The 26577-nt window shown below is 45.6% G+C and overlaps 3 protein-coding genes across 3 annotated transcripts; 1 reads left to right on the top strand and 2 right to left on the bottom strand.

The window, feature by feature from the left end:
• Positions 1–1866: 1866 nt before the first annotated feature.
• On the bottom strand, positions 1867–3286 carry GGS23DRAFT_586622 (alpha/beta-hydrolase). The gene has a single exon (XM_051517445.1). It carries the CDS (start codon positions 3133–3135, stop codon positions 2107–2109), a length of 1029 nt encoding a protein of 342 aa, XP_051367894.1. The 5' UTR covers positions 3136–3286; the 3' UTR covers positions 1867–2106.
• Positions 3287–6388: 3102 nt separating this feature from the next.
• On the bottom strand, positions 6389–7051 carry GGS23DRAFT_586619 (uncharacterized protein). Its single transcript, XM_051517444.1, has one exon. It carries the CDS (start codon positions 6882–6884, stop codon positions 6699–6701), a length of 186 nt encoding a protein of 61 aa, XP_051367893.1. The 5' UTR covers positions 6885–7051; the 3' UTR covers positions 6389–6698.
• Positions 7052–12460: 5409 nt separating this feature from the next.
• Positions 12461–14070, top strand: GGS23DRAFT_586617 (tyrosine phosphatase). The gene is made up of 3 exons (XM_051517443.1): positions 12461–13146; positions 13243–13568; positions 13658–14070. The coding sequence occupies exons 1-3, from the start codon at positions 12799–12801 to the stop codon at positions 13806–13808; spliced, it is 825 nt and encodes a 274-aa protein (XP_051367892.1). The 5' UTR covers positions 12461–12798; the 3' UTR covers positions 13809–14070.
• The last annotated feature ends 12507 nt before the right edge of the window (positions 14071–26577 follow it).

Raw genomic sequence — 26577 nt, 5'->3', positions numbered from 1 at the left:
CTCGTTGCACACTTGGCACGCCAACGTGGCCCTCGTATACCGCATCCTAATACAGAGGGGGGAGGGGACGAAGGCCTGAAAGGAGGTGGGTGTTAGAAAATCGTAATGGCGTTCGTCGATACGTAAATTGAGCACACGGCAGGGCTGGCAGATGTTCTAGTAGTATAATGGGAATTCCCGGCCGGTCTCTCAACCACATCGTGGTATTCTGCTACAGCCCGGAGCCGTCACGGCTGAGTCTTCGAGCATAATAAAGAGTGACGGGGGCGACTCTTGAAGAGTTGACAGGCTGAAGAAGGCTGCTGTACGTAGTAATTCTGCTTACAACCCCCGATCTAGCCTCGGGGAGACTCACATTTAACCCTGGTGACTCATTCAGAGAAGTCTTTCGAGCATATGTCGCCCGTGTTGTGATCTGGCAAACCTCAGGGTCGAATAGATAAGTAGGTAGAACCCGGTCGTCGTTCCCTGCTTGGATCGACACTTGCTTATTGTCACTCGCTCTGCCCTAGGGTTGTCATTACCTATCTCTAGGCAATCGCTCAACGCCCTGGCCACGCAAGTGAGAAGTCCTGCCCGCAGTTCTGCGTCCCTGACTCGAGCTGGCGTTACAATATTACAGCATTTACTACCTCGCCATGAGGTTCCGGCGTAATACTATAGACTGTATAATAGCCTGTGCGTACACGAGGTGAAAGAAGACCGTGCTGTACTCTAGACCCGATAGAGGGAAATAGATAAACAAGAGGACGAGACAGAGCCGGGACAGGTTCTCGCAGAGCCGATCTCTCTTATACGCCTTTGGGTCGAACGCTGAGACCCGGTGCTTCGGAGAAAGCGTCTATTGCTTTCATCCGCGACATTCTCAGGTCTTATGTCTTGCCGGTTCGCCACCCGGATCACCCAGCCAACCTCTGCTTCCCGGCCCGGTCGCCATGCCCGCATGGATGGTCATAAGGATAGGCGCAGCCTTGACGGCGCCCCAGTCGCGCAGGGCACCAAGCATTGCGGGTCAAGTAGACGGCAACCTCCACAAATGCCGCGTAGATACGTAGGCCGATATACCGGACCCGCGGCCCCGTTGTACACAACAGAATATACAGCATATATTTCCATGCACGGCGTCTTCCGCCTGTGCACGCGTCGACATGCTAAACAGTTGATTCCGGTTAGTTTCCAACCGAGAGTTGGGTTTAGGGAGGATTCATGAGCACTTACACACATAATCCCCGTGCCGAGGCGCAACTGATCAAACTCCAGAAACCCCTAATCTGAGATGACTTTTTAATAATATATACTATCGCACTGAAACGTCTAGGACGTATGCACAGGAAAGCCCAGAATCTTCTCGGTGAGTCTGGGGGGAATGCTGCCAGCCCAGGTGGTCAAGGTCTCGCCCGCCGCCAGTTTGCGCGGCTTTGTGCTCCTCTCGTGGAGGTTCCGGAACGTGCACACCCCCGATCCCTCCATACCCGGGCTCTCCTCGACGGATTGGCAGTCTCGCTGGCTTCCCCAGAAGGCGGTCATCAGGGGCGTGTCTCGTTCGGCATGGTGGTGCTCCCCCATCACCTTCTTGGCCGCTTCTGTCGCCTCCCGCGCACGGTAGAGCGGGGTCGAGGACACGAAGTGGCGCACTACGTGCGCTCCTACGATGAACTACGATAAGTTTGAGAGGCTGCCCAGGGTAAGGAATGTGTATTATGCTAGTGGACTGAACATGTTTGAGATGGCCGAGTACGCGATTCGAGCCGACCAGGATGTTCTTAGGGCCTATAACTTCTAAGCCGCTCATAAGGCAAATGAGCTTATACTGTTCTTGAAATCTCTAGTTCTTCGAAGCATATTAACTGTAATGGAATATAGTTGTTAAGTTTAATGACTCCCTTCTATATATTTGATGCGAGGAGTCTAAGTAACTATCTATGTGCTCTTCTAAATTCTATTATTCTCATGACAAGTTTTGAAGCACAATTCTTACGAGTTATGGACAGCCGCTTCCATGTATCATTGCTTCGACCTTTGGTTCCTGTAACAACCAGGGCTGTTCGCTGCGCCAACCTTTCTAAATGCTCCCCAATGGGAGGCTCAAACGGTAAACATATCACATTATTCTCGCAACGCCTTCTCCACCCACGCAATTGCCTGCTGGTAAATAGGCTCGCACTTCTCCTCTCTTCTCCTCTTCTTCTCTGCTGTCCGCCCGAAATGGTGAGTAAACCCGTGCGAGCATCCTCTCGCCAGCGTCCACTTATACGTCCCCTCCTCAAAATCGTCTTCTTTGTTCTTCCGTCCGTCGAGTCCCGCAAGCACATGGATCATCTCCTGGCTCTCTAAGCGCAACATATCCCACTCCGCTCCGATGATATAGATCCAGGGAGGGAGATCTTGTTTCCTGGCGTAGCAGGGACTAAGCAGAGGGTCGCGGCGGTTTTGGCCCGGAGAGACGTAGGCCCAGTCGAACCAGTAACTGGAAGCCTCCAGGGAATCTCTCGGGCCCCCCTTGTAAGGGCGCATGCTCAACTTCACGTCGGGAGGGTGGCTCCAATCCACGATGGGGTAGAAGGTCAACGCCGCCCTCAAGTTGCCTTTCAAACCGGGCAATTGACTCGCGCAGAGGGCGAGGTTCGCGCCTGCGCTGAAGCCCCCAATCGCAACTTTGCTCTTGTCGATGGGAAGGGTGGTGTCTACGAGGATGGCATTGGCGAGGGCGGCTACGTCGTAGACGGCCGCGGGGAATGGGTACAGGGGAGCCTTGGAGTAGTCGAGGGAGGCGATGAGCATGCCGGTGCGCTTCGCCCACATGACGCAAAACTCGTCATCATGCTGGGGATCGCAGAGCGCAAATCCACCACCGTGGATATTCAGATACAGCGGCAGCAAGTCCCCGGGCTTGTAGTTTGGCGGGTAGAAGATGCGAGTTTGCAGGCCCGGGCGACAAGGGTAGCGCTTCACGAGAGTGGGACGGAGAGGCGGAGGTGGCGGGTGGAAGAGCCTGTCTACCGCGAAGACGATCGATGCTACGATCTTGAGCGCCCAGAGCCGCAGAAAGCAGTCGACACGATGGGCAAGGGAAAGACGGATTTTGGGGAGAGGAGGGATGTCCTCAGGGCCGGGGGCAATTGGAGTCTTGGACATCTTGAAACCGGAGTCAGGCAGAGAGTGGTAACAGGATCGGAGACGAAAAGGGGTGAGACGAGAGTTTGGAAACCCACTATAGGGGAATTACGAATATAAAAAAACGCCCAGAAAGAAAACAAAAACACCAAAAGAAGGTCAAAAATGAAATAAAATAAAATGCAACACAATGCAATAGCGTAAAAAACAGAGATCCGGACATGCCATACAGCTCACTGTTAATGTTGATGCCTAGAGCTCCGGCAGGCACCGGATATTATAGCTGCGCCCAGATACATACATACCCCCGTTCTGTACATACAGTGCGCGATGTCGACACTGCTCGTATGTACAACAAGAAAGACGGAATTACCTTGTTAGGTGATAAGGACACATTTATATACAGCTCTGCTTATATAGACAGTCAAGTGACGGGTAGTTGTAATGGGCGGTGGTCAAGTACGGAAGTGGGTTGGGTTGCTCGGTTGGGTGAAGTGCATACTAAACTGCGGCGCTCTCTTATTATCCCCCTACCTACGTCCGGCCTCCCCACGGCTTATTCTGACGAGGGCGTATATTACAATATGGCTTATTTACATAATCCCAGGTGTATATGTAAGTGCGCAGGGAAACTGGGACATAGGATGGACCGTATTGGCTTATGGGGACAAGGATAAAAAGTGTTGGGACGGGTAAGCTCCGCGTGCTACTGTAGGCCCCGTACCTACCGACTCCGCCGTTGATAGAATGCCACGATGCCGCATACCCTGATCCGGCGATTCTTCGGGTGGGTGCGTAACATCCGGAGGGACAGTTATTAACTGATTCTGATTCTCAGTTGGCGGCAACGCCCGCTTCAGCCGCAAGTGCCTCTTATCAATGAACCGATGACCGGGTATGTGACATGGAAGGCCGTGTTACCGCCAGAATCTTGGCCACTAGCTGACCGCCGTCACGTCGGATCTGTCCTTTGCCGTCTCACTGGGAGTTTAGCCTCCTATAAAGCGAAATACGGGGGACTACCTGCTGCAAGCTGTCTCTCCTCCACGATGAAAGTATCGATGCTGATACTGTCTGCTGCTGACAGCCTCCTAGCTCAGTAAGGGGGTTCTGTCAGATGTCATCTAGGGTGAGGACGTTTGTCGATAGTAAGGTTCTTGATTAGCTGAACGGTGAGAAACGACGAAGTCAGGGGCGGAATATCGAGTTCGCAGAATTTTCAGGATAAGAAAACGTAGGTATCCGGAGGCAGCACGGCTCTTTGAGAGGGGCAAGCGAGAACTATTTATAGTTTAGTTTATAGTCGGTTAGAGGCTGTTCTTCAGGCTCACAGAGACCTTTAGAGGCCTACAGGTCGACTCCACGGGATTAATGCAACGTTATCCGCATGTAAACCCCTTGGCGCAAGCATGTCGATCGAAAGTCTTCCGGACAGTATTCCTATGCTAGTGTGGTGCCAAATGTAGAGTATCCAGAGCACTGATTAGCTTATGTACATAGGTTTGTGTTGTGCGAGCTTTGAGAGCCGAATTTTGGGGCCCGGGGGCGTGTTATTGTGTGTCTATCTATCATTTCCGTATCATCTTGTAGGCTGTCCCTCGGGGGATAAAGTACGTATGGTGCGAACGAGTTCTGCATAATGAAGGTGAAAGCATGGAGGGGAAAGTGATACTTAACCACTCCCTGGCGGTATTGTAAAGTAGCAAAGGAATCCTCTGGTTAGGTAAATGCCTACGATACCGGTAAGAGGTTCTCTAGCGAGCATTAGCTAACAACACCCAGGTACAACCTTTTTAATACCCTGTACACCCATACATGAAAGAAAATGCGCGATGGAATAACCAGCCGCCCCTTTGTCGTGGAGAAGCTGGAGAAGACAAATAGGAGCACAGAAAGTTGATGTCGTCTCTATTATGTAATCAGGGTAGGATAGGGGCAGGATAGGGGTAAATGGAACAAGGGTCAACGCCAAGGTGAAAACATATACCTAAAATCACAAAAGCTTCAGCATACACGCTGGATAACCCTCTCGTACTGTACCTATGCGAGGACTCTCTTTATAGCCGTAAACGGGAGCCCGTTGACAATCGTCTCGAGAGTCGCTGCGATTAGCCATTTTATTAGGTATAGGGGTATCCCTGGCGTTATTGAGGCGGTCGTCGCTGTGCTCGAGTCGCATGAATAAGGCGTTTTCGTGCGCTATCACGAGGAGCTTGATGACCAGCGTGAACTTGGCCCCCTTGGTCCACTTGTAGAGCGGCTTCGCGTCCGGGCTCGACCTCCTCCGGCCTGGAAGGAATCATCGCCCGATGGGGCGTTGGTGGAGGGCGGCGGGTAATAGATACGGATCGCGAGCAACTACTGGAACAGCTCCATGTCTCTTGAGTGCTGTTATCGTACCGCCCCAGATGTGGCGCTCTAAGGACGACGTCGATGGTATCAGGGTAATGCTATCCCCTGGTACTCGCTGCGCGCGTTGGGCTTCTGCGTATTCACCACGAAGTTGGGCCCCCCCGGCACCGTGAACCCGCCCACTACACAGGTTGTCGGCACCGCGTCGAGCACAAACTCCGCCAGCAGCGCCCCCCCCCGTGCTATCAAGCACCCTGCGCTGTTGGTGGGTTCTTTGCGGTAGGCGTCCAAGTCACGAAATACGGTCTTCGTGTCTTCCGGCTCGGCTAGGTGTATCGTATAACCGCCGGATATGGTACCCAGGGACAGGACCGCCTCGAGGAGCTTGGCGAATTGACTGCGTTTCCGGTATTATACAACCCTTGGTCATATAATTAAATATAATCAAGAAGCTAGGTTGGCGATCCGTTTGATAAAGTGTCTAACATCGCGAGGCAGGCTAATGTTAATTGAAAGTTATATAAGAAATCAGATTCTGGTCGCTATAGGTACCCCGACATCAATAATAATATCGAGTACTCTTTCCTCTCCAAATTACATCTCATCTTCTAGGTTGTCACGGAGGGTTTTCTACCCTTTTCTTCCTTTATGCCGGCTCTCTCCGCCTTCGTACGTATTCGGATTCCTATAGCTTACCTCGGCGTCCGAGAGCTCTTTATACCTATAGCCTTTCGTCGCTCTCGCTACTCTAGTTGTTTCATGGATCCGTACAGAGGTCGAGCTCTCCCGCGCCGTACCTTTCTCTTTCGTCGTACACGTGATGCCGAGCGTAGCACCCTGCCAACAGCTACGTGGCGTAGGTTTTCTTTTTCCTCCTCCTCCTCAGCATCGGACTCCACTGCTGTGTCTTGCTCAGCATCGGACTCCACTGCTGTGTCTTGCTCAGTATCAGACTCCACTACTGCGTCTTGTTTATCTGCTTTTCGCTTCCTCCAAGAAGCCAGGGCCGCAATCGACGAAGCGGCCGCGCCAACAGTCTGTACAACCGGATATACAGCCGCAACTCCGTATCCACCCGCGCCGGCGCTTTGTAGCGTTGCAAAAAGCGAAGGAGCCACAACACTGCCGATGCTGCTCTGGGCACTGGCGGCGAAGGAGCCTGGCACGATGAGATGTCAGCCTACACAATTAGGAGACACGGTGTGCTAGGCTTGGGGTTAGCCAGGAGAGAGCTAGAATATATACCTACCTGCAACGATCCCGTTCGCCCCGAAACCGGTGACACCTAACAGCGGAGCCGCCACCAACCCGGGGGCGGCGACACAAACCACCCCGGCTGCGCACGCAGTGGCCTTGATAGGGTTGGCAGTCGCCCATTCAACTAGATCTGCGCCTTTCGTCTTCGCTTTCTCGAGCATGATTGAGCCGACCTTATGTTATGGATGCCTTCTTGATGGCGGTACAGTGCGTTGGAGGAAAGGTTTCGGACGTGTAGAGAATGGTTGAGTCAACGAGTTCATCTCCTGCATCGACAAGCGGGGGAAGACAACGAAAATAAATATCTTGGGACTGATGTGTCGGAGGTACTTACTCAGCAATGGCTGACTCGACAATCTAGAACAAGCCCACGTCCTCTCGCATGTCATTGGTTAAGAAACCGCCATACGACCACGGTACAGGATTGGTTTGTATAACGTCTGTTGGCGCCGGTGAGTCCTACACGTACACGTACCTAGGGAATTGGTTGGCACAGGGACTCCATGTTTCACATATTTCCTATTGCAGGGGACCCGTAAGCAGGTGCCACGTAGGTAGGTGGCTGTCACAATACGGTTCCACCGTTCTCGTCCAGAACCAACTGCAGGTGGGACGAAAGGAGGCGCGGGAGGGCGAATACCTACACGTGCCTGTGTCTGGTCTCGGGTGGGTGTTCGCTGACAGGACTGGCCATCTGGCTGTGAAGAAGGTCTCCAGGAGATCCCTTCATATGGCTACCGTCGCTTTCTCTTCGCTATCTGCTTGTTCGAGGATGGGCAGGGGCAAGCTGGAGGATGAAGAAGCACTGTGCAACACTGATGGGCAGAGGAGACTAGACTAACGAGGAGATGAATGCCTACTCGGATTGGGACACATTGGAAAACGAGCGTATCGGCGGTCGAGTAGCCCTGAAGATGGGAAGCAACCCATTTGGGGGGACCGGAGACAGGTACGGGCTATTTATGGAGATGGGTAGACGAGGAAATTAAAGAACAGGAACGTTTGTATTCGGGTAAAATGTCGGAAAAGGAGTAATACCTTACAATTGCTCATAGGAAGCTACCTTCGATGAGCTCTAATAGTATTCAGGCGCCCTAAATTATCCCTCTTTTCCTTACTTCCTTAAACTCCCTTGTATCATTCGCTTCTTCTGGTATACCTGCTTAGTCCTATCGCCTCTCCACGACCCTCCGTCTCGACGTGTCCGTCGATTCAGATAATGGGGTGAGAGTACGATGTTTTCTACCCCCGAAGGACTTTTGCCTCAGAGAGGTGTCCTTTTGTTGCCCCGACTCGCAGGTTTTAGCGATTGCCGGGAGGCGGTAAGGATATCTTTCTCTCGGTGCCCGGATTAAATAACGAAATACGTAGTAAGGATGGATTGAAGCTAGAAGCTTTTGAGAGGACGAATCATCGGAAACGAAAGTAGAAAGTGCACCAGCGAAGGCACTGAAAACCGTGGAGGGGTCTAAGAGAAAGTGGACGGAGAGAAGGAGCAAAGAAGGGGGGGGGAGTAGAGAGGAGGAACAGGTGCTGTCTATGTAAGGCAGAATAAAGTCGAGATAGGCGGACTGTTGTTATATAGTGGGATGTTTAAGGGTTCGTAGAGGATAAGTAGAAAGGACTCTACCTAAGGTGGACGAGGACGTGAGGGGCTACGAGCTATGTACGTTAGAGAATTACGAGATTCGACTTCTCTTAATGAGTTACCGGGTTTTTATTGGTAACGCCTTTGATTTAGAACTCCATGGCTCTTTATCCTCTGTATAGTCGAGCTGCTGATCTACTAGAGGAACCTGTAAGACCAAGGGTAGGTGGACTCAGGAGGCATGAGCTTAATGAGTAAGCGATGAAACACTAACTCCCTTCGATTATTTATCTCTAGGAAGCATTCATATGTGCCGGTGATTCGATAGATGATGCTCATGTGCCCCTTGTAATGCGAATACCCTGGGTAGGTCCCGAGGCCTATATTCTTATGAGGGTCGATCCATATCTAGGTAACTTGTATCCTTCCTGTTCCTTAGGTTACTTACGGTTTACGCTGGCTCTTATAAGACGGTGGATTTATTGTTATATCTATATGCTTGCGTTCTTTTCGTATAGTTGGATCCTTGTTCTGGTAGTATATATCATTAAATTTGTACCGTTCTTTAGTTGCTTCGGGAAGACGTCGCCATGTTAACTTGCTTCTAAAGCCATTATGTTTATAAATCTTTCGCCTCGCTAACTCCACTTACCCTTTCTACTAGGCATTCTCATGCTTTGGATAGATCTACGAAGCTTCTTCCATGCTTCCCAGATGAACCTTCGTATTAGTCCCTCGCTCGTCCCCTTATCTCTATCCCTACGAAAGCCTGGCATGCCTGTGTTGCTAGATTTACGCACTGCAGTGCCCCCTTTGTTTGAGGTTAGTACTTCCGAGTCCTGGCCAGAGAATCGTCTCCAGCAAGGGCTGATGATCCGGGCTAGTTCGACCATAAGTCTCTTATTCCTACTACGGTGCCTCGATATCCTTGACTAATTTCGGCGGTTCCTCTTCCGTCGTGATCTTAATATTTATAAGTCTGAGCTGATGTAATTAAGGTAGCTCTCGTTATTCTGTCTCGTCATTGCTATACCATTGTCCTCCTTTATGAAGGAGTAAGCCAAGCTATCGTCCGCTTCGCCAAGGCCCTGTATGTATATTTAGATACCTTATTCCTCGTTATTTAGTTATTTAAGGTTTATTACGAGTCTTCTTTAGAATGCTACTTACTTTCATTTTGGGCCTAGAAAAGACTCCCGTAAGCTTGTTTCCATTTTTTGTTTATGGCGACTTTGGCCGGGCGGCTAGAAATGGGCCCCTGTTATGCGTGATTAATAGGGAGAGTGCTGATAACCATGGCGACTACTAATAACCATACTCGCCTACTTACTTACCTAGGCTGGTCTGCGACGTGCGCCGATACTATCCCAACCACGAGGAACTCCGGGATCGGTTCTGGGCTAAGTTTCGTTCCGCCATAGGACCAGGCACGGCATCTGGCGAGTTCATGTCCGTCGTTGAAGTCGCAAGACTGGTTGGCCTCTTCCTGGGCAACGGTTTTGTGTATACCAATGAAATGACTTGGCATCCCGTTACGGAGGGGAGTTATGAACTCAATTACCTCGAGTCGATGACCCTGGGTCTTTCGGGCCTAAGCGAACGCTGATGGCTGGTGGGCATCGAATATTATTGGCAGTGCGGTCGTAGCGATGAGGGTTTGTTTCGTAGCAAGATAATTAGGTAGCGTATACGGATTGGTTCCGTCTCTAACACACGCCGCCCCATTTCGTGGCGAATGAAGAGGTCTTAAAAAAGGTGGTTGACACGAGACTGTCGCCACCAGCAGCAGTGAACTTGGCCGCTGCTTGCCCAACGGAGGGTGGTTTATCGAAGGAGCCTGGGTAGTATATGCCAGCCTCTATCTTTCACTGTTAGTAAGGCCTGATTCCGCCTAGCTTTAGGACCCCAGCCTTAAATATATAGAAACTCCTTCTTTTAGGCTCCCGCAGGGGGCTGTTTTCGGGTCATACTCGGGATCCTAACGAGGATCCATCCTAGAGGTAAAGGCTGATTAGGCAACGTTTAATTGTAATCTCCTAGCGCGGCTAGAGGGAAGGGCGGTATCAACCCGGCATTTGAACCTCATACTACTGAGTCTCCTGTCATCGTGAGTTTCTTACGTTAGGTTTCAACTTCTCAGGACTGACTCTTCTTAAGTTACATTGATACTCTTAATTACAAACCTTGCGGCGATTATGCCACCCGAGGACTTGCTAAGCCGACTTAAGAATTCCACCTAAGCAAGTCGCCTGTAAATTCGAGTCGAACTGATAAGACTATTTAGTCCCCAGTTAAGATTATTCTACGCCGTATATTACCCGACCATTTCTAAGGCTGAATTAAGTATTTTCTCAAGCCCTCAACTGAAGGCAACGACGACGTGAACGATGACGACGACGACGGCAGAGAAAAGGAGGACGACAAAAAGGAGAACAACGAAGAAGAGGAGGATGACCATGAGACTATGTATTTGGTTCTTAGAAATAACTGTATACATTACAACACACACTCAAGAAGAGGGCCGGCAGACAAGGGGATAACGGATTGAGAGGAGGCTACCGACTAATGTAATAGTTAGGTCGTTGTTATAGGAAAAAAGAGTTTGGTTCATATTTCTAATCCAGTAGCCTAGTTCTCTCGCAAGTGCATCGCTGGGATACTAACCCATGACAGGAGAGCCATGTTATAGAAGCTTTCCAACCTTGGATTTTAGAGAGACGTAGTGTGCCTTTACCTTCCTAACTTCTATCCTTTTATAACTCCCCTTAAGTAGCTCTGGACTTTTTTAAGCTATCAGAATAAAGTAAGTCGTTTGGCTGTTTTCCATGCTGTCGTCGTTGTAGGTTATGCTAATTACAATACAATATTTGAACTTGATTAGGCCTGCTATATCGAACTATAGCGACCCTACTTTCCATACCTGCTGGTCTGGTGAGATACAACATGGACAGACTAAGAGTGGCCACAACTTTGCCTTTCTTGCAAAAGGCGTCACGCAGCAGAGCAAGAAGACAATAATCTAAACCCACCTAGGCCAACGCCACATCAACAGAGCGTCTTGCCCACACTCTGGGCCTCTGCCCCCTGGACAAAACAACCATAACAATTTCATCTGGATAACTAATCAGCAGAAATGGTTATGGTTGTTTCGCCTGGAGGGCAGACATCCAGCTACCGGCTCCTGGAAGACGGAACCTTCCAGAAACAGACGAGGATAGAGACTTGTCCCTATTATATGGGGGCCTGATCAGGGGACTATAGGATAACGGTCAACCACGGACCCTAAGTTAGAAGGCTATGACAATCTTACAATCAACAAGAGCGCCCGTCTTGTTTTTGAATTACTCAACCTGGGTTGCTTTGAGCATCTCCTTATCTCTCTTCTCCTGAATCACCACCTCCATCCATACTGTGGGGTGCTGTTATTGCCACACCATTCAGCAACACCTAACATAAACCGGACCCTGCATACCTAGGGTGGGTTTTGGGGGTAAAATTATTACAGACATTAAGGATTAACATATGGAATCCTGCCATGTAATTATCAAATCCTGCCTTGGAGGTCAGCACAGTTTGCCAGGGAGATGTAAGCGTCTACGTTTTTCAGGCAACAAGCCAACAAAAGTCAGACAGAACATTAATCTAGCGCGAGTCCCTAAAATATTGCGTGCATTAGTTATATGCCGAAGTAATAGGGCCAAGGATATATTAATTCAATCTGAGAGACTAGAAAGCAGGCAGGAACACCAATAATATAGTAAAGGGTTGACACTGAATCAGCTTTCACGATGGGAGACCAGCCACAGATTGGTTCGGAAATAGGTTAGGCATTGACTGGAAAACGACAGCTTCGCTGTAGGTATATTTTGACTGGGCATAGAAAGGGAGTGGCGCTAGAAAACTAGGTGTGGGAGCCGGAGATCAACAGCAACCAGCATGCAATAACATATCATATTGATGCAAAGATAGACTGGGCCGTTCAGTTAGTTGGTAGTGAGGCCTTGCTCCTATGAGGGCTCGCTGTGGACATGCCATGAGCAGTGTGCATTGGACTCACTTCATAGTCAAATGATATGAGAAGTTCATGCTGAACCCAAGACAACCCCTTACAGGTGCCAGGGGGGCATAATCTGCAGAAGAAGCAAGGCTGGCTTGGCGTCCTTTGTGTCTGGAAGTTTGATTCTTACCTAGGTCTTTGGTGGTGGCTCTCCACGAACGGCTGAATAACTGTACAAGAGTGAAGAGAGAATTGATTGTCTTGACCAATTGCTGATGCTCCTGTTACAAGGATATGATTGATCCATTTGCTTTATTGGAAGAGCAAAACGGTAATAAAAACAATGCAAGCCTCTTCCCTGGCCGTATTACGGATCCTCGTGCGTAGGTGTTAATATAAATAGATAAATAATATCATCCCGACGACAAGTTGGCAGTGGCAATCAGAACCCAGAAAGGCATTATATTTAAATTCCAAGCTTACTGACCCAATGGCCTCGTCCCCTTTCATTTCCGTTCCCGGCGTGATCAACTTCCGCGAAGTTGGCGGCTGTCCCATCTCCACCCAGCCCGGCAAGGCGGTGCGGTGCGGACTGATCTATCGCAGCGCCGACCCGTCTAGAGCCACAGACGAGGGAGTGGCGGCGCTGGTAGGATTCGGCATCAAACGCGTGTACGACCTCCGTTCGCGGCACGAATCTGCGGCCTTGCGTGGCTATTCGCCCTCGGAGGCGGACTGGGAGGGCATCGAGAGGGTATCCGTGCCGGTCTTCCGCGACCAAGATTACTCGCAAGAAGCCACCGTCCGGCGCAACACGAATTTCAGTAGCGGCCCAGAGGTAAGTAAAAGGTCTACTTAGGCCCAGTCGTGGATCGCGACTCTGCCATTCGGTAGATGATGTGTGCAGCCAGCTAACCCGCATATTCGCGCACAGGGATTCGCGAGAGCGTACCTCGATATCCTCGACGCCGCCTCGTCGGCTTCAAACGAGAGCCAACCGTTCGCCAAGATCCTCTCCCACCTCGCGTCCGCGGCGCCGACGCCGCTACTCATCCACTGCTCGGCAGGCAAGGATCGCACCGGCGTCATCTGCGCGCTGATCCTGGCGCTGTGCGGCGTCGACGATGACGCGGTGGCGGACGAGTACCACCTCACCGAGCTGGGAATTCGCGATCTGCGCGACACCATCATCCGGAGCCTTATGACGGAGGAGCTGTTCGCTAACAACCCCGAAGGCGCAAAACGGATGGTCGAGGCTCAGTAAGTAATACCCTGTTTCCTTCTCCCCCCTGTCTTTTCTGTTAATCGGGTAGGTAGATGGGAGTTCTAGCAGGCTAACTGAACGCTAGGAAAGAATCGATGTTGGGTACTTTGAAGATGATACGCCGCATCTACGGGTCCGTCGAACGGTGTGTCATCGACCTAAAGCTACTCTCGGCAGAAGGCATCGAGCAGCTGAAGCGCAATTTAATAAGGGATGTTGACGAGGCGAGCGCGTAGGCCGCGACAAGTACACTAATTACCAGCCCAGCCGACTGAAGACCCAGCATAGGAAATGCATTACAATTAGAATGAGAAGTGGTAGTAACGGTCCGCCGAATAATAGACTAGACAAATATTTGTGGAAAAGGCACAATTGAATGAAGCTTGGTTGCCCCTATATTAATACGGAACGACAGAGCGAGTCTTCAGCAGACCAGCGTAATACCTAGCATTTACCTACCTACAGCGAGCTAGATGGAGTGTAAAACGTGCTTGATTCCTAAAACCCCCTATCTAGAGCATCCTTGCTGAGAAACACACTTTGACTCTTAAGGACTGCTTACATAATACGTATTACCTAATAAGGAGGGCTCCTACTTAACTAGTAGGAGGGGGTAAAGGTAACCGCCCTCGGTTATATCTTAAGGGCCTCCAAAAGATTATAGTAAAGAATAGTAAAAATAAGTTCTAGTAATAGCTTATCTTCTCGTCCTTCTTAACCTTCTCTAGTACGGTAATTAAAGGTCCTTTAGTAACCTTAAATAATCCTCTCGGGGTTTAAATAGTTTTAATTAATTCGTATAGTAATAATAAGGTTCTAATAACTTACCGTTTAATAATAATAACTAAAATACCGATCGTCCGATTAATGCTCCTACGATATAAGGACCGGTTTACTTTTCGCGTAGCTTGGGTGGTTTTTTATTTTAATAAAGCATAACGAGATCTCCTCTTTCGATAGTCTTTCTTACTTCCTTGAGAGCTTTTTCTCTCTTCTTCCTAGTCCGTTCGGATAGCTTCTAAACGTTCTCCCTATAGTATTATATCCGGGTTATATGGCTTACGATTAGATCGGCGTATATCCGTTCGTTAGGGAGCTTAAAAGAACCGCTGGTTAATATGGTTCTTAGTTCCGTTAAGTAAGTTAGCGGGTATTCGGCTTTAAAGGTACTAATAAGTAGATTCCTATATAGTATTTCGAATGGTAAATATCCCAGGGATTTAACGTAACGCGCGTTAATTTTTATTATTATTTCGGATACGGAGCTAGCCTAATCTAATGGCTTTTAGATTTAAGGCAGGGGGTTTACTATCTTCTTTAAGACCTACTAAAGGATCTTATTAAATACCTTAACTAACCTAACTAATCGGTAAGAGCCTAAAGGGACGTTAACGACTAGTATTCCTTTAGACGTTAAATATTAAACTATTTTTTACGAGGTAAAAGCGGATCCCGGATTTAAGTAAAAGACTAAAGGTCTCGTTCCTAGGTTAGTAAGCCATATATTAAAGCCTATAAATGCGTTATTTACTGAAGTACTAGGGGTAGGTAATGCCTAGCCGTATCTATTAAATTAGTAGATAATTACTAGGATATACCTATGCCTTAATAATAATAAAAAGGGGCTAATAAAGTTAGATAATAAGATCTATAACGGGATATAAACCGTTATAGGGAAAAGGGAACCTAATAGTTTAATCGGTTTATAATACGCGTAAGGAAGGCATTTATTTATATAAGCGGATACGTTACTAGCTATCTTTAGCTAGAAGACTAACCGGGAGAATCGTTTTAGTATAATTACCTTAGAAAAATGCCTAGCTTCGTCGTAAGCTTTAACGAGGGCATTTAGGACTTCGTTTAGTAGTAGGTACTTATTCTATATCCTATGATAGTAATGCTATAACTACGTTCCCTAGATCCTATATTCCTTAGCTTTATTAAGTAGGGATCGTACCTTAAGCCGATTATAGGTATTTAATTTAATTCTCCTAGTAACTAAGAGGTTAATTATATCTCCGTATTATTTAGAATTTAGCTATTGAACAGGAGCAGCGTGGGCACGCTGACGGAGGCACGAAACAAGGGCTATCCAACTGCCAACAACTGGCCCAGTGCCGATCAACTAAGATCACAGCTGTAAATAGCTATAATCGGTTGATCGGCTAGCTAAAAACGGCAGCTAGGAAAAGGGACTAGAAAAGGGCAAGAAAGAGGATGGCTAGAAAGGCATAGTAAAAGGAGTAAATGGCTGTAGGTCCTAATATCTACAGGTCTAAGTCTAGCTAATGAAAATATGAGTACGCGACCCATATAAATACACATCGAAAAGGCTACGTAGCCTAGATCCACCGCACCACTACAGCCTCCCCAGTTCAATTAATCCGTAAGGAGCAATTAAACTCCCCAATAACAACAGGTACGGTAGCTCTCGTTCCTATTAAACCTAATCAACCTAATCCCGATCAACCCTAATCAACTAAAAGCTAGCCAGTTCCATCAAAGGCCAACAGGATAAGTTAGGTAGGTCAACTAGGAACGATTACAACAGCAACAAATAGGTGGTAGGGTAGGTGACTAACTGCAACCGTACCTAACTATACCTAATCCTAAACCTGATCAATCCCGAACCTATTCAATCGCTGCCAACTAGGAGCTAAGCCAGTTCAATCAACGATCAACAGGAAACAACAGGAAAGATCAGGAAAGGTCCGATAACAACTAGGCTAGCGGAGCTATAACCTATAAACTAACCTAATCAACCTATTCCTAATTAACCCTAATTAACTAAGAGCGAGCTAGCTCCATCAGGGCCATCAAGAAACAATAGGGATCAACAGTTAGGAAAACAGGAACTACAACGGGCAGGTAAAACAAGCGTAGCTCCCGTGAGAAAACAAAGAAACAATCCCATACGATGTAACGTAATCCCGTCCTTCTCGTCCATGGCTGTCTTTTGCCGATCCTTTCAACTAATCCTAATCCTATAAACTAACTAATATATCCTATTCATGCCCGACTATTTCCGTTTCTGACTCGTATCTGGCTATTATTCGTATAACCGTTCCTATATTCGTCCGGTAGCATCTACCGGGCTTCCCTTGACCCTCGATCCCTCCCCTGTACGTGGTTCTAGGGGCTCTCTAGGCTCTTCCTACTAACTACATATCGGTAAGGGCGACAAGAGGGGTCTCCGGGCATTAACCTATAACTGTTTCCTATCTTATGACTATTTCTGGGCTTTCTTATTTAATATCTATTTAATTCGTATATCGCGGTATCGTTTGTAGGTCTATCGCGCTAATCGGTAGGTCCCGATTAGGTTCGTGGGTATAAGGTGTGTCGGTATCTTATTGGTAATTAAGGGCATCGTGGCACCTATCGGTTAGGGAGGAGAAACCTCCCCAGGTACCGTAACTAGCTGGAAGGGATAAAACAAGGGCGATCGGAGCTATCGGCAAGCCTCTTGTAATTAAAATAAACTAATCGGTAAAGAACGGATACCTTCAAGCGCGTACGAGGTTGTAAAAAGGGATAGTAGCGGTAACGGAGTCAGATCAACTAAGAAAAACGGCTATCTAGGTACTATTAAAAACGGAGGCAAAACCAGATAAAAACGGGCATAGCTCCTTCAAAAGAGATAATTAAGAAACGAGGATAGGATAGATCCACTAATCGGCGAACGAGCTTTTAGGTAAGCTGATCAAAAGCTGATGGGAGGGCGTGGTTGTTGATGGTCGCCATGGTTGTCTGCCCTTCCTGTTGATCCAGCCACCTGAAAAGGCTCAATCCGAAAGCCACGAAAAAAAACGGCTCTGGAGCTACGAAAACAGCTCCTAATCAACTGAAAAACAGGGAATCTCCTGATCGTCGTATCCTGAACCTATTGACTGCAAAAACGGTCGCAAAAGGTCACTCCTAAGATGAGGTTGCGGCTCGGGCTACTGGGTGGTCGCCACTGAACAGGAGCAGCGTGGGCACGCTGACGGAGGCACGAAACAAGGGCTATCCAACTGCCAACAACTGGCCCAGTGCCGATTAACTAAGATCACAGCTGTAAACAGCTGTAATCGGTTGATCGGCCAGCTGAAAACGGCAGCTAGGAAAGGGGGCTAGAAAAGGGCAAGAAAGAGGATGGCTAGAAAGGCATGGCAAAAGGAGTGAATGGCTGTAGGTCCTAATGTCTATAGGTCTAAGTCTGGCTGATGAAAATATGAGTACGCGACCCATATAAATACACATCGAAAAGGCTACGTGGCCTAGATCCACCGCACCACTACACTATCTATCTTATTCGGAGAACGATCCTCTTACGAAAAGCTTTAAGGCTTTAGTAGCAAGCTTTAACGAGGCTAGTAATAGCTAAAAGCTAACGTCCGAGGAGGCCTTAGGAGTTTAGGCTTTAGAAGGCGAGGGTAAGTAATCGTTAATTAGTTATAGTTTATAGATATACCTAGGTTCGGTTATTCGTAGTTTAGGGACGTACTCGGGTCCTATTATTCGTAGTTTAAGGACGTACTCGCGTTCTGGATATAGTTTAAGGACGTACTTAGGTCCTTCTATAACCGTAGGTAACGACGATAACGAAACTAAAGCTATAATTGCGTTTACGGCTGCCTTAATAGGAGGGGGCAAAAGATCCCGCCCTCGGGATTCTAATAGTAGATTTAAATTAGGTAATTAAGCTAATAACTGCTTATATTTACCTACGCTATCCTTCTAAACCTATAGTCCGTTATCCTAATCTTAGTTACCTAAGGCCTTTAGGTATTCGACGTCTTCGTAGGCGTCTCCGGGGAATATGGTACGCGAGAGTACGTCCGTAGCCTTATTCCGTATTCCTAGGATATATTTAATCTATATATAGAGTAATTTAAGTTCGGAGGCCTATCGAACGTAAATCCCTTTAACGGCTAATAAGGATAGGAACTAGGTTAAGGATTTATAATTAGTAAAAAGGATAGACCTATCTCTAGCCCGAAATATATAGCTATAACGACGATAGAATTTAACTATTACGTAGAGCTTTCTCTTATAGGTACCGTAATTACGTTAAGGCTTCGAAAATATAAAGCTATCGTATAAGATAGGGACGTTAATTCCGTTTTACCTTTAAAGGATAACGTAGCCCGCTATAAATTAAGAGGCGTTAGTATATAGGGATACGGATAGATTAAAAGCGTAGCTATAAATATTAACTACGGCTAATATTAATAATCTAGCTAGTTTAAAGGATAAGGATTTAGCCGTATTTTATTTCCATTTAATATCTTTACTAAGTAAACGTATTAAAAGGCGATAGATCTTTAAGTAGTTCTTTATTTATTTACGGTAAGGACCTACGGCTCCTAGGAAAGACCTTACTTCTAACTAGTTGGTTAGGACGGGCTAGTTACGAAGACGGGTAACTCGATCTTTCCGTATACGTAAACGACCGCCGATATAATAAATAACTCCTATGGCTAGTATTTTAATAAAACCTATGTAAATCTTTACGAAAGATAAACGTAGTTTTACCTACCGTATTCGGGATAGGAAATAGTAAATTAACTATTGCTATTATTCCTCGGCGTTAGTATACGTACTAAAGATATTATCCATATAGAATACGCCTTTAGGGATTTTATCTAGAGAGGTTAAAAATAAAAGGAATAATTCGGCTTATGGTTTAAGGATGGTACTAAGGACTACGTATATAAGTTCCGTTATCGAGAATGCCGCCGTCTATATTCCTTAGGGTATCTTAGTAAATTAAAGCTATGGGAAGTTAAGAATAGCGAACGTGAAGATATACCTATCTTTAGGGTAAATTTTAACGCATTAGTATCCGTATTTTAGGTTTAGTTTATAATAGGATCCGATACCCGGGTATAAGAGATAGTTATATACGTCCGCTAATAAAGTAACGTTCGTTCCTAGTACCTTTTTTTCGATCTAACTATAGTTAAAGGTTAGACGTAGCTCGGCCTAGGGGTCCGGATCTAGTAAATCTTTATCTTTAGGTATTAATACGGGTTAAGCCGCCTAGTTTAAAAGGCGCCCATTAGTAACCTTAGTTAATTTAAACTATCCTACCTCGACTTCCTCCTAAATAAGGCGATTTAATTAATATTTCTAGGGTAGAGTCTAACTCTTCCGTCTGGACCTATTCTAGGGAGGTATACTAGAACGTAATCTAATTTTATATTAATAAAGATCGGTTATTAGTATGTCTAGTACTAATATAGCCGCTAATTCGCGGTAAGTATATAGTCCATAGGTAATCTTTAGCTTTAGTTTATAGGAGATAAAGGGGCCTAACTTTACTCTAGCTTTATTAAGCTAAAGGAGAGCCTCTTATTTAAGTAGTTTATTACTAGTAACTAATAATAATCGTTTAATTCGTTTATTAGTTAGAAATAAGTATACCGATTCCGGTAGTACGGAACTAATATCGGATGTTAAATTATCTTTAATTACGGCGGTTTTAATTAAATAGTAAATAACTTCTAATACTAAATTATCTCTAATTACGTTTGATTTAATTAGCTGATATAGACCTAATATTAAATTATCTCTAAACGCGATCGATTTAATTAATCGACGGGAACTTAATGCTAAATTATCTCTAAATGTAATAGCTCTAATTAGTCGAGTATGTAATGGGCTATGCCTATAGTAGGGCCCTGGCTAGTGCTAGGGCATAGTACGTAATCAGGCCCTCAGTACCTACGGCGGATAAGGCTAGCTGTCGTAAGTGCGGCCCATAGGGTATACTTTCTTCCTTTTTCTCTTCGTTTAGCTTTAGTTTATTAACATACGGCTTTTACCTAGCGAATAGCTCTTAAAACCGTAACAAAAAGCTAGACTAACCTTCTTTTATCGTTTTACGGAAGTAGTATCTTAGCGAGCGGAATTAGCAGTAGGAACGGCGATGTAGCCCTTAGAGAAGCGGTACTAAGCTAATAGTCGGAAAGGCGGTATTAGCTTTTGGATATACGCGCCGGTAACTCCTACGAAGAGGACCGACGATAGTAGTAGACTAGTATATCTTAGTACGCGGGATTAGCAGTAGGAAAGGCGATGCTAGCGTTTACGCCGGTTAAGTTAATAGTCGGAAAGGCGGTATTAGCTTTTAGATATACGCGCCGGTAGTAGCCTACGGACGAGGACCGACATAAGATAACCCGAAAAGAAAACGACCGATAACCCCGAGAAAACGCAGATTTAGACGGTAATTTCGAGATAAAAGAACGACGAAATCGACGAAATCTACGGCTAAAAACGGCGGAAAATTTTTTTCCGGAGAAAGATGGTAAAGCGCTAGAGCATAGCGCTTACGGAGCTAAGCCGCGCCCGAGGCGCGAGTTAAGAACGCCCGAGGCGTAACATAAGGAAGGAACGGCGTTAGAATAGCAAGAAATACGATAAGGTTTCGGCTAGGATAATAGTACTTCGATAAGGGTATTAAAGGTACTAGCGGTTTACGGAGAGACCACCGGTTTCTTAGCATCGATAAAGGCGTTAGCGGCGCTAGTAGTAGACGGGAGGGCGCGCCCCCGCGCGCCTTTAGGCGGAGCCCTTAGCTCCGCTAGCGGTATACGATAAACGATGGTCTTAAAACGAGTAGGGACGGCGTACCTTAATACGTCCTTCGGCGGAGCCTCGCGGCTCCGTTAGTAGCACGAAAGGATAAGCCCCTGGCCTTTAAACGGAAGGATAGGCCCCTAGCCTTTAAACGATAGCAGACGGGAGAGCGCGCCTTAGTACGCTCTTAGGCGGAGCCCTTAGCTCCGCTAGCGGAAGATAGACGAGGGTCTTTAAACGGCGGTAGACGGACCGACGATCCCGTGGCTACGGGAGTTAGGCTAGACCTAGCAAGCGTCGATAGCGACTTCGTACGCGGGGCTTTAAAGCTTTACGGTTTAATAAGAGGATCGGGACTAGCCTTAGGGGAGTAGTAGTACCCTAGGAAGAGAAAGGAAGCCCCGAGGAATAGCAGTACCCCGGGGAACGAAGATAATAGCCCGGGAAGCGGATAACGTAACCCGGGAGACGGGAACGGCGGCCCTAGAGAAATGGTATACCGGGGGGTTAGATAGTATCCGGAACGCCGGTAGTACTCTAGGAAAAGGAAGGGCTCTCGGAAGGGAGTAGCTACCGGGAAGGCGTACCCGGTAAGCGAAGAAACCCGGGAGACCTACGGAGGAAAAGGAGGAAGGAGAAAGAGGAGGAGATCCCGGGAAAGAGTAGGACCCGGGGAAAGAGCGCCGGGGGGCTAGAGGCGCCCGGTATAGTATCCCGGGAAACGAAAGGCCCCGGGAAGGAAACGGCGGAGGAGGAGGAGACCCCGGGGTATAGTATAACCGCCGGGGAAAAGAGGAAGGAGGCCTAGGGGTATACTAATACCCTAGGAGGTAGTAACCCGGGAAGCGATTAACGTAACCCGGGGAACGGAGGTAGTAACCCGGGAAGCGACTAGCGTAACCCGGGGAACGGAGGTAGTACCTAAGGATACGGTATATATCCTAAGGCGTAAGGAAGGAAAACGGGTTAAGTTATTAGGGCTAGACGCCGAAGAAAAGGGCGGTAAGGCGTACTTTTTTTTTTCCAGGAGGGGACCTTATATAATAGGCTATACTTATAGTAAGGCCCTGGTTAGTGCTAGGGTATAGTACGTAATTAGGCCCTTAGTACTTACGGCGGATAAGGCTAGCTGTCGTAAGTACGGCCTATAGGGTATACTTTCTTTCTTTTTCTCCTCGTCTAGCTTTAGTTTATTAACATACGGCTTTTACCTAGCGAATAGCTCTTAAAACCGTAACAGAGTATCCGTAAGTAATCCAGGTACTTAGGACGGGTAGAATTCGTTAATTACTAAAGGGAATAAGTCTTTTAGTAATAATATAGATACGAAGTAAGCCATCTAGCGAAAGGCTAGGCGTCCCTCCGACGTTACTATGATCCGTAAAGCGTGGAAATTTAATTAGTTAACGCTAGGAAAGGAGGATCGATAGGGTAAGTTTAAAAGCTCTTAAGGAGTATTTAATATATAAGCTTTAAAGGAAGTAAGGGTCTGGTCCGCTCGTAGTTTAGGGACATATTCGGGTCTTATTATTTATAGTTTAAGGATATACTCGGGTTTTATTATTCGTAGTTTAAGGATATACTCGGATCTACGCTAGTAATTTAGTTTCCCGTCTTATTATTATTTAAATCGCTTTCATTAGAGGAATTACTATCGGAATTACTATTATCGTCGTTTATTATCGGCGACTTATAAGTAATAAGTACCCGTAAATACTCTACGGGGTTAATAACTAGTCCGGCGGCCTTAAGGGCTATCTTATAAGTAGTAGAAGGTTATAAGAAGGAACCCTAAAGAGATATTACCTTTTTACCGGCTGCTTCGTCGCCGATAGTAAGGGAGCTAGCTTTAATGTCGAACTTAATTATAACGTCTTATAATTAGGGGATGCCTAGTAATAAAAGGGTATCGTTATTCGTAGATTCGGGTCGTATAATAACCTATACCGATCTCTAGATACTTTATATTCCTATATTAAATAAAACGAATTCCGTTACCTTTAAATAACGACCGTTTAAGGTTAATAAGAATAGGCGTCTAATACCTAGGTAGCGTAAAAGCCGTCGCTTAATGCGAAGCTAATTTATTAACTTACCGGATATAAGGTTAATATTACTTCCCTAGTTAGCTTAAGTAGTATTTTCGGGTAAAGTATAAGACATAAGCGACTCTTTATCTTATTTAAACCGAAGAACGGTATTTATATAAAAGGATTTAACCGGCTTTAGTAGGAATAGGTTAATTAGGACTAAGGCGGCCCTCGAAGCTAGGGTAGCGCCGTTTATATTTATCTAGACGTTATTAGGGTAAGTATCGTAAGGAACGATATCTAATACCTAAGGTTTTATATTTTCTCGAGGACGGGGTAGGTGTTTAGGTATGTTACTTATTTTAATAAGTTTATCCTCCTTTTTTACCGCTGGTTCGGCTACTGGTTTAGCGAAGTATATAGACTTTCCTTTCTTCGGGGGTAGAGGATTAGATAGGATATAGGGACGAGGCTAAAATAAGGTTAGAAGTTTAAGGGCTGCGATCTTACGAACGGCTCTAGCTTTAGCCTTAGCGTTCTTACGAGTAGAGAAGTACCTAAACTACCGAATATATTTAAGTAATACCTAAAATAGGTTTATTAGGCTTAACTTTACCTCGATCTAACGAGTTAGTATATTAAAGTTAAAGGAAGGATCCCCTTTCTTTCCGTAAATAATTTAAAGGCCCTTACGAGACCTTTTCTTCTTCTTAATCTTACTATCGTCTTTTCTTACGATAATACCGTTATACCGGCGTTTACTTAAAAAGGAGGCGAGCTCTAGTACTTCGGTAGCTAGGTTATCCTAAACGTTAACGTTAGTTATCTTTAACTTTATTATACCTATTAGCTCGACTATAAGAAGTAATAATTAAGTATTTAGAAAGGCAGTACCTAGTAAAATAATATCTAAAATAGTAAGGAGGAGCAGAGCGTACGCGATATTAGAAACCCGGATAGGTTCACTCGAAAGTGCACTCTATCGAAGACTATAGTACGTACGATGGTCTAAGATAAGTAAAACTAGTATCGCTATACTAATCGAGAGGCAAGGAATTTAATGTAGTTATCGTATCTTAGCTATATCCCTTAATCGTAGAGATATAATAATCGCTAGCCCGAAGGTATAAGAGATAAGGGAAGAAAAGGAATAAAACGTAAAAGTTACTTATTCGGCTATAGCGGTACGACGAAGTAACTTAAGCGCTTATAATTAAGATAGATATATTAATCGGAGAACGACGAATTTAATGGTAAAAACGAATCTTTAATTAAGGTAAAAATAATAAAGATAGTAATCTAATTAGGTAATAAATTAAATAATAAGCATGGTATATCCCGTACTTACGGGTACTATAGTTATTTTATATAGGTATAAGGCTTATCGTAACGTATTACGTAATATATTAAGAGGATATATCTTATCGTATTATTATAGCCTTCCTAGTTTAATTATACCGTAAGGGATAATTAAATTAAAAAGGATAATACGGTATATCCCGATTAATATCTCCCTTTAAAAATTACCGCGAAACTCTATTCTACCGGTTATTATCTAATTATTACCGTCGTACCTTTAGCTTTTCGTTTAATATTATAAGGAAGCTCCTCTACTACTTTACGGCTAACTTAGCCCGGTTTACCTTCGCCGATCTAACCCGATCGGCGTTTTCCTTCTCTATTTCGGCTACCTTCTTCTTAGTTTCGTCTTAGCCCTCTTAGTTAGGGAAATAATAAGGAAGCGAACGCGTCTTAAAGGTTAATTAAGTATTTCCCCTTTACCTATACGGTATAGAGGTTTCCCCCGACTAAAAAGCCTTAATCCTTTCTAGTCCGGGGGAAGGAAAGGGACGCGTTATAATTTTAACGAGGTTATTATAACGGAGGTTTACGTCCGTTAATACGAAGAAGTAAAGGAGATTAGGTATTAAAACTATAAAGGAACGACGGACTTCGGCTTATACGATAAACCGAACGAAGGATTTACGGCTAAGGAGCTCGCCGATCGGCGTATTTTAAGCGGATGCTATAGCGTTAATAAGGTTAATTCGCTTTTAATAATTTACGGCTTACCGAAAACGCTTAACGATACCTACCCCCTCCTTTAAAATTCGAACGCTATAAAACTACTTTACTACCTCGGCGTATTCTCTTATAGTATTAAAGGAATCGAGTCCCTTATTTTCTTAAGCTTAACGGGCGACCTCGATCGGTCGTTTAAAGATAAAATACGGTAAAATACCGCTCTAAAACCCGTAGCTAAAGTTATTTTATAAATTTATTAACGCGACGTAATAAGTAAATTAAGAGGTTATATTAAGCTCGAGATTACCGTCTTCCTATACTCGTCGTAATTAGCCGAACGCGTACGCCGTCCGATCGAAGGCGCCGTTTTTAATTATATTAAAGCTAAATAGTTTCCGGGGCTTAGGGAGATATAATACTACGGCGAAGTAGGCTTAAGAAAACTTTAAGGGGTCGGTAATGATTCGTTCGGGGTTTATTAGATCCGTATAAATCGTAAAAACTAAAGTAAAGGCAGGGTTATCGAAGAGGTACTAACGGGTTAAGAAGTTAAACGATTCTATCGATCGGTAGCCTATCGTTTAATACGGGTCTACTTCGAAGGCCGCCTTTCGGCCTTTAAGGTCGTAGCTAGTTATGGTATAGAAGGCGCGGATATCTTCGTTAGTAAGGTAGTCGTAATAAGCGAGGCATACGAAAAAGTTAGTTAAGGCTATCCTCGTTTATTCCTATAGCTATTAGTTTATGGTTCGGGATCGATTAGCGGATAGCCGGAAGGCCTAAGCTATATCGGATCCTAATTCGATCGGACCCTTCCCCGAATCGTAGTTATCTAGAATACTAAGCTAGTATTTCTTTATATTACTTTAGTTATCTTTACTACCGTAAATCTCCCGTAGGAGTTTAATTAAGTCGGCTAAATCGGCGCGACGTACGTTTCTATAAACGGAAGAAAGAAAGAAGGAAAGGGAAATTCTAGCGGAGCGGGGGGAAGATATCGTAAAAATAAATAAAAGAATTAAGGAAAGGAAGAGAAAAGATAATAAATTAAAGGTAAAAATAAGAATTTAAATTAATAATAAGAAAGGTAGGCTAGAGATTAATAGGAATATAATAATTATAAGGGGGGGGTTTTCGGAATAGGATACCTAAAGAGGAAAAAAAGAGGAAGGAAGGAAGACGTATTAACGATATAATTAGATATACCTTTACGGCTAACGCTTTAGAAAAGCGCGTTCTCCCGCGTACGTATAAAGTTATAATAAAAAACGCGTTAACTTATAGCTTCTTATTATATATTCTTAGTAAAGTAATAAATATATACGTTCGTAAACTCGTAATTAAACGTAAGCTAAGGTAGGTACTATCGAGACTTTCCTAAGTA

Source organism: Durotheca rogersii (assembly GCF_024521655.1).
Source record: "Durotheca rogersii strain YMJ 92031201 chromosome Unknown GGS23scaffold_35, whole genome shotgun sequence".
NCBI classification, from domain to species: Eukaryota; Fungi; Ascomycota; class Sordariomycetes; order Xylariales; family Xylariaceae; genus Durotheca; species Durotheca rogersii.
Note: the sequence above shows the minus strand (reverse complement) of the source record. Positions and strands in the feature narration are given on the sequence as shown.

What these genes read in the sequence shown, in the direction of transcription:
- GGS23DRAFT_586622 (XM_051517445.1), bottom strand. Translation starts at nt 3,135, where the DNA reads ATGTCCAAGACTCCAATTGCCCCCGGCCCTGAGGACATCCCTCCTCTC.
- GGS23DRAFT_586619 (XM_051517444.1), bottom strand. Translation starts at nt 6,884, where the DNA reads ATGCTCGAGAAAGCGAAGACGAAAGGCGCAGATCTAGTTGAATGGGCG.
- GGS23DRAFT_586617 (XM_051517443.1), top strand. Translation starts at nt 12,799, where the DNA reads ATGGCCTCGTCCCCTTTCATTTCCGTTCCCGGCGTGATCAACTTCCGC. An exon ending in ATTTCAGTAGCGGCCCAGAG is followed by an intron (nt 13,147 to 13,242) that starts GTAAGTAAAAGG and finishes ATTCGCGCACAG; the next exon opens with GGATTCGCGAGAGCGTACCT. An exon ending in AAACGGATGGTCGAGGCTCA is followed by an intron (nt 13,569 to 13,657) that starts GTAAGTAATACC and finishes ACTGAACGCTAG; the next exon opens with GAAAGAATCGATGTTGGGTA.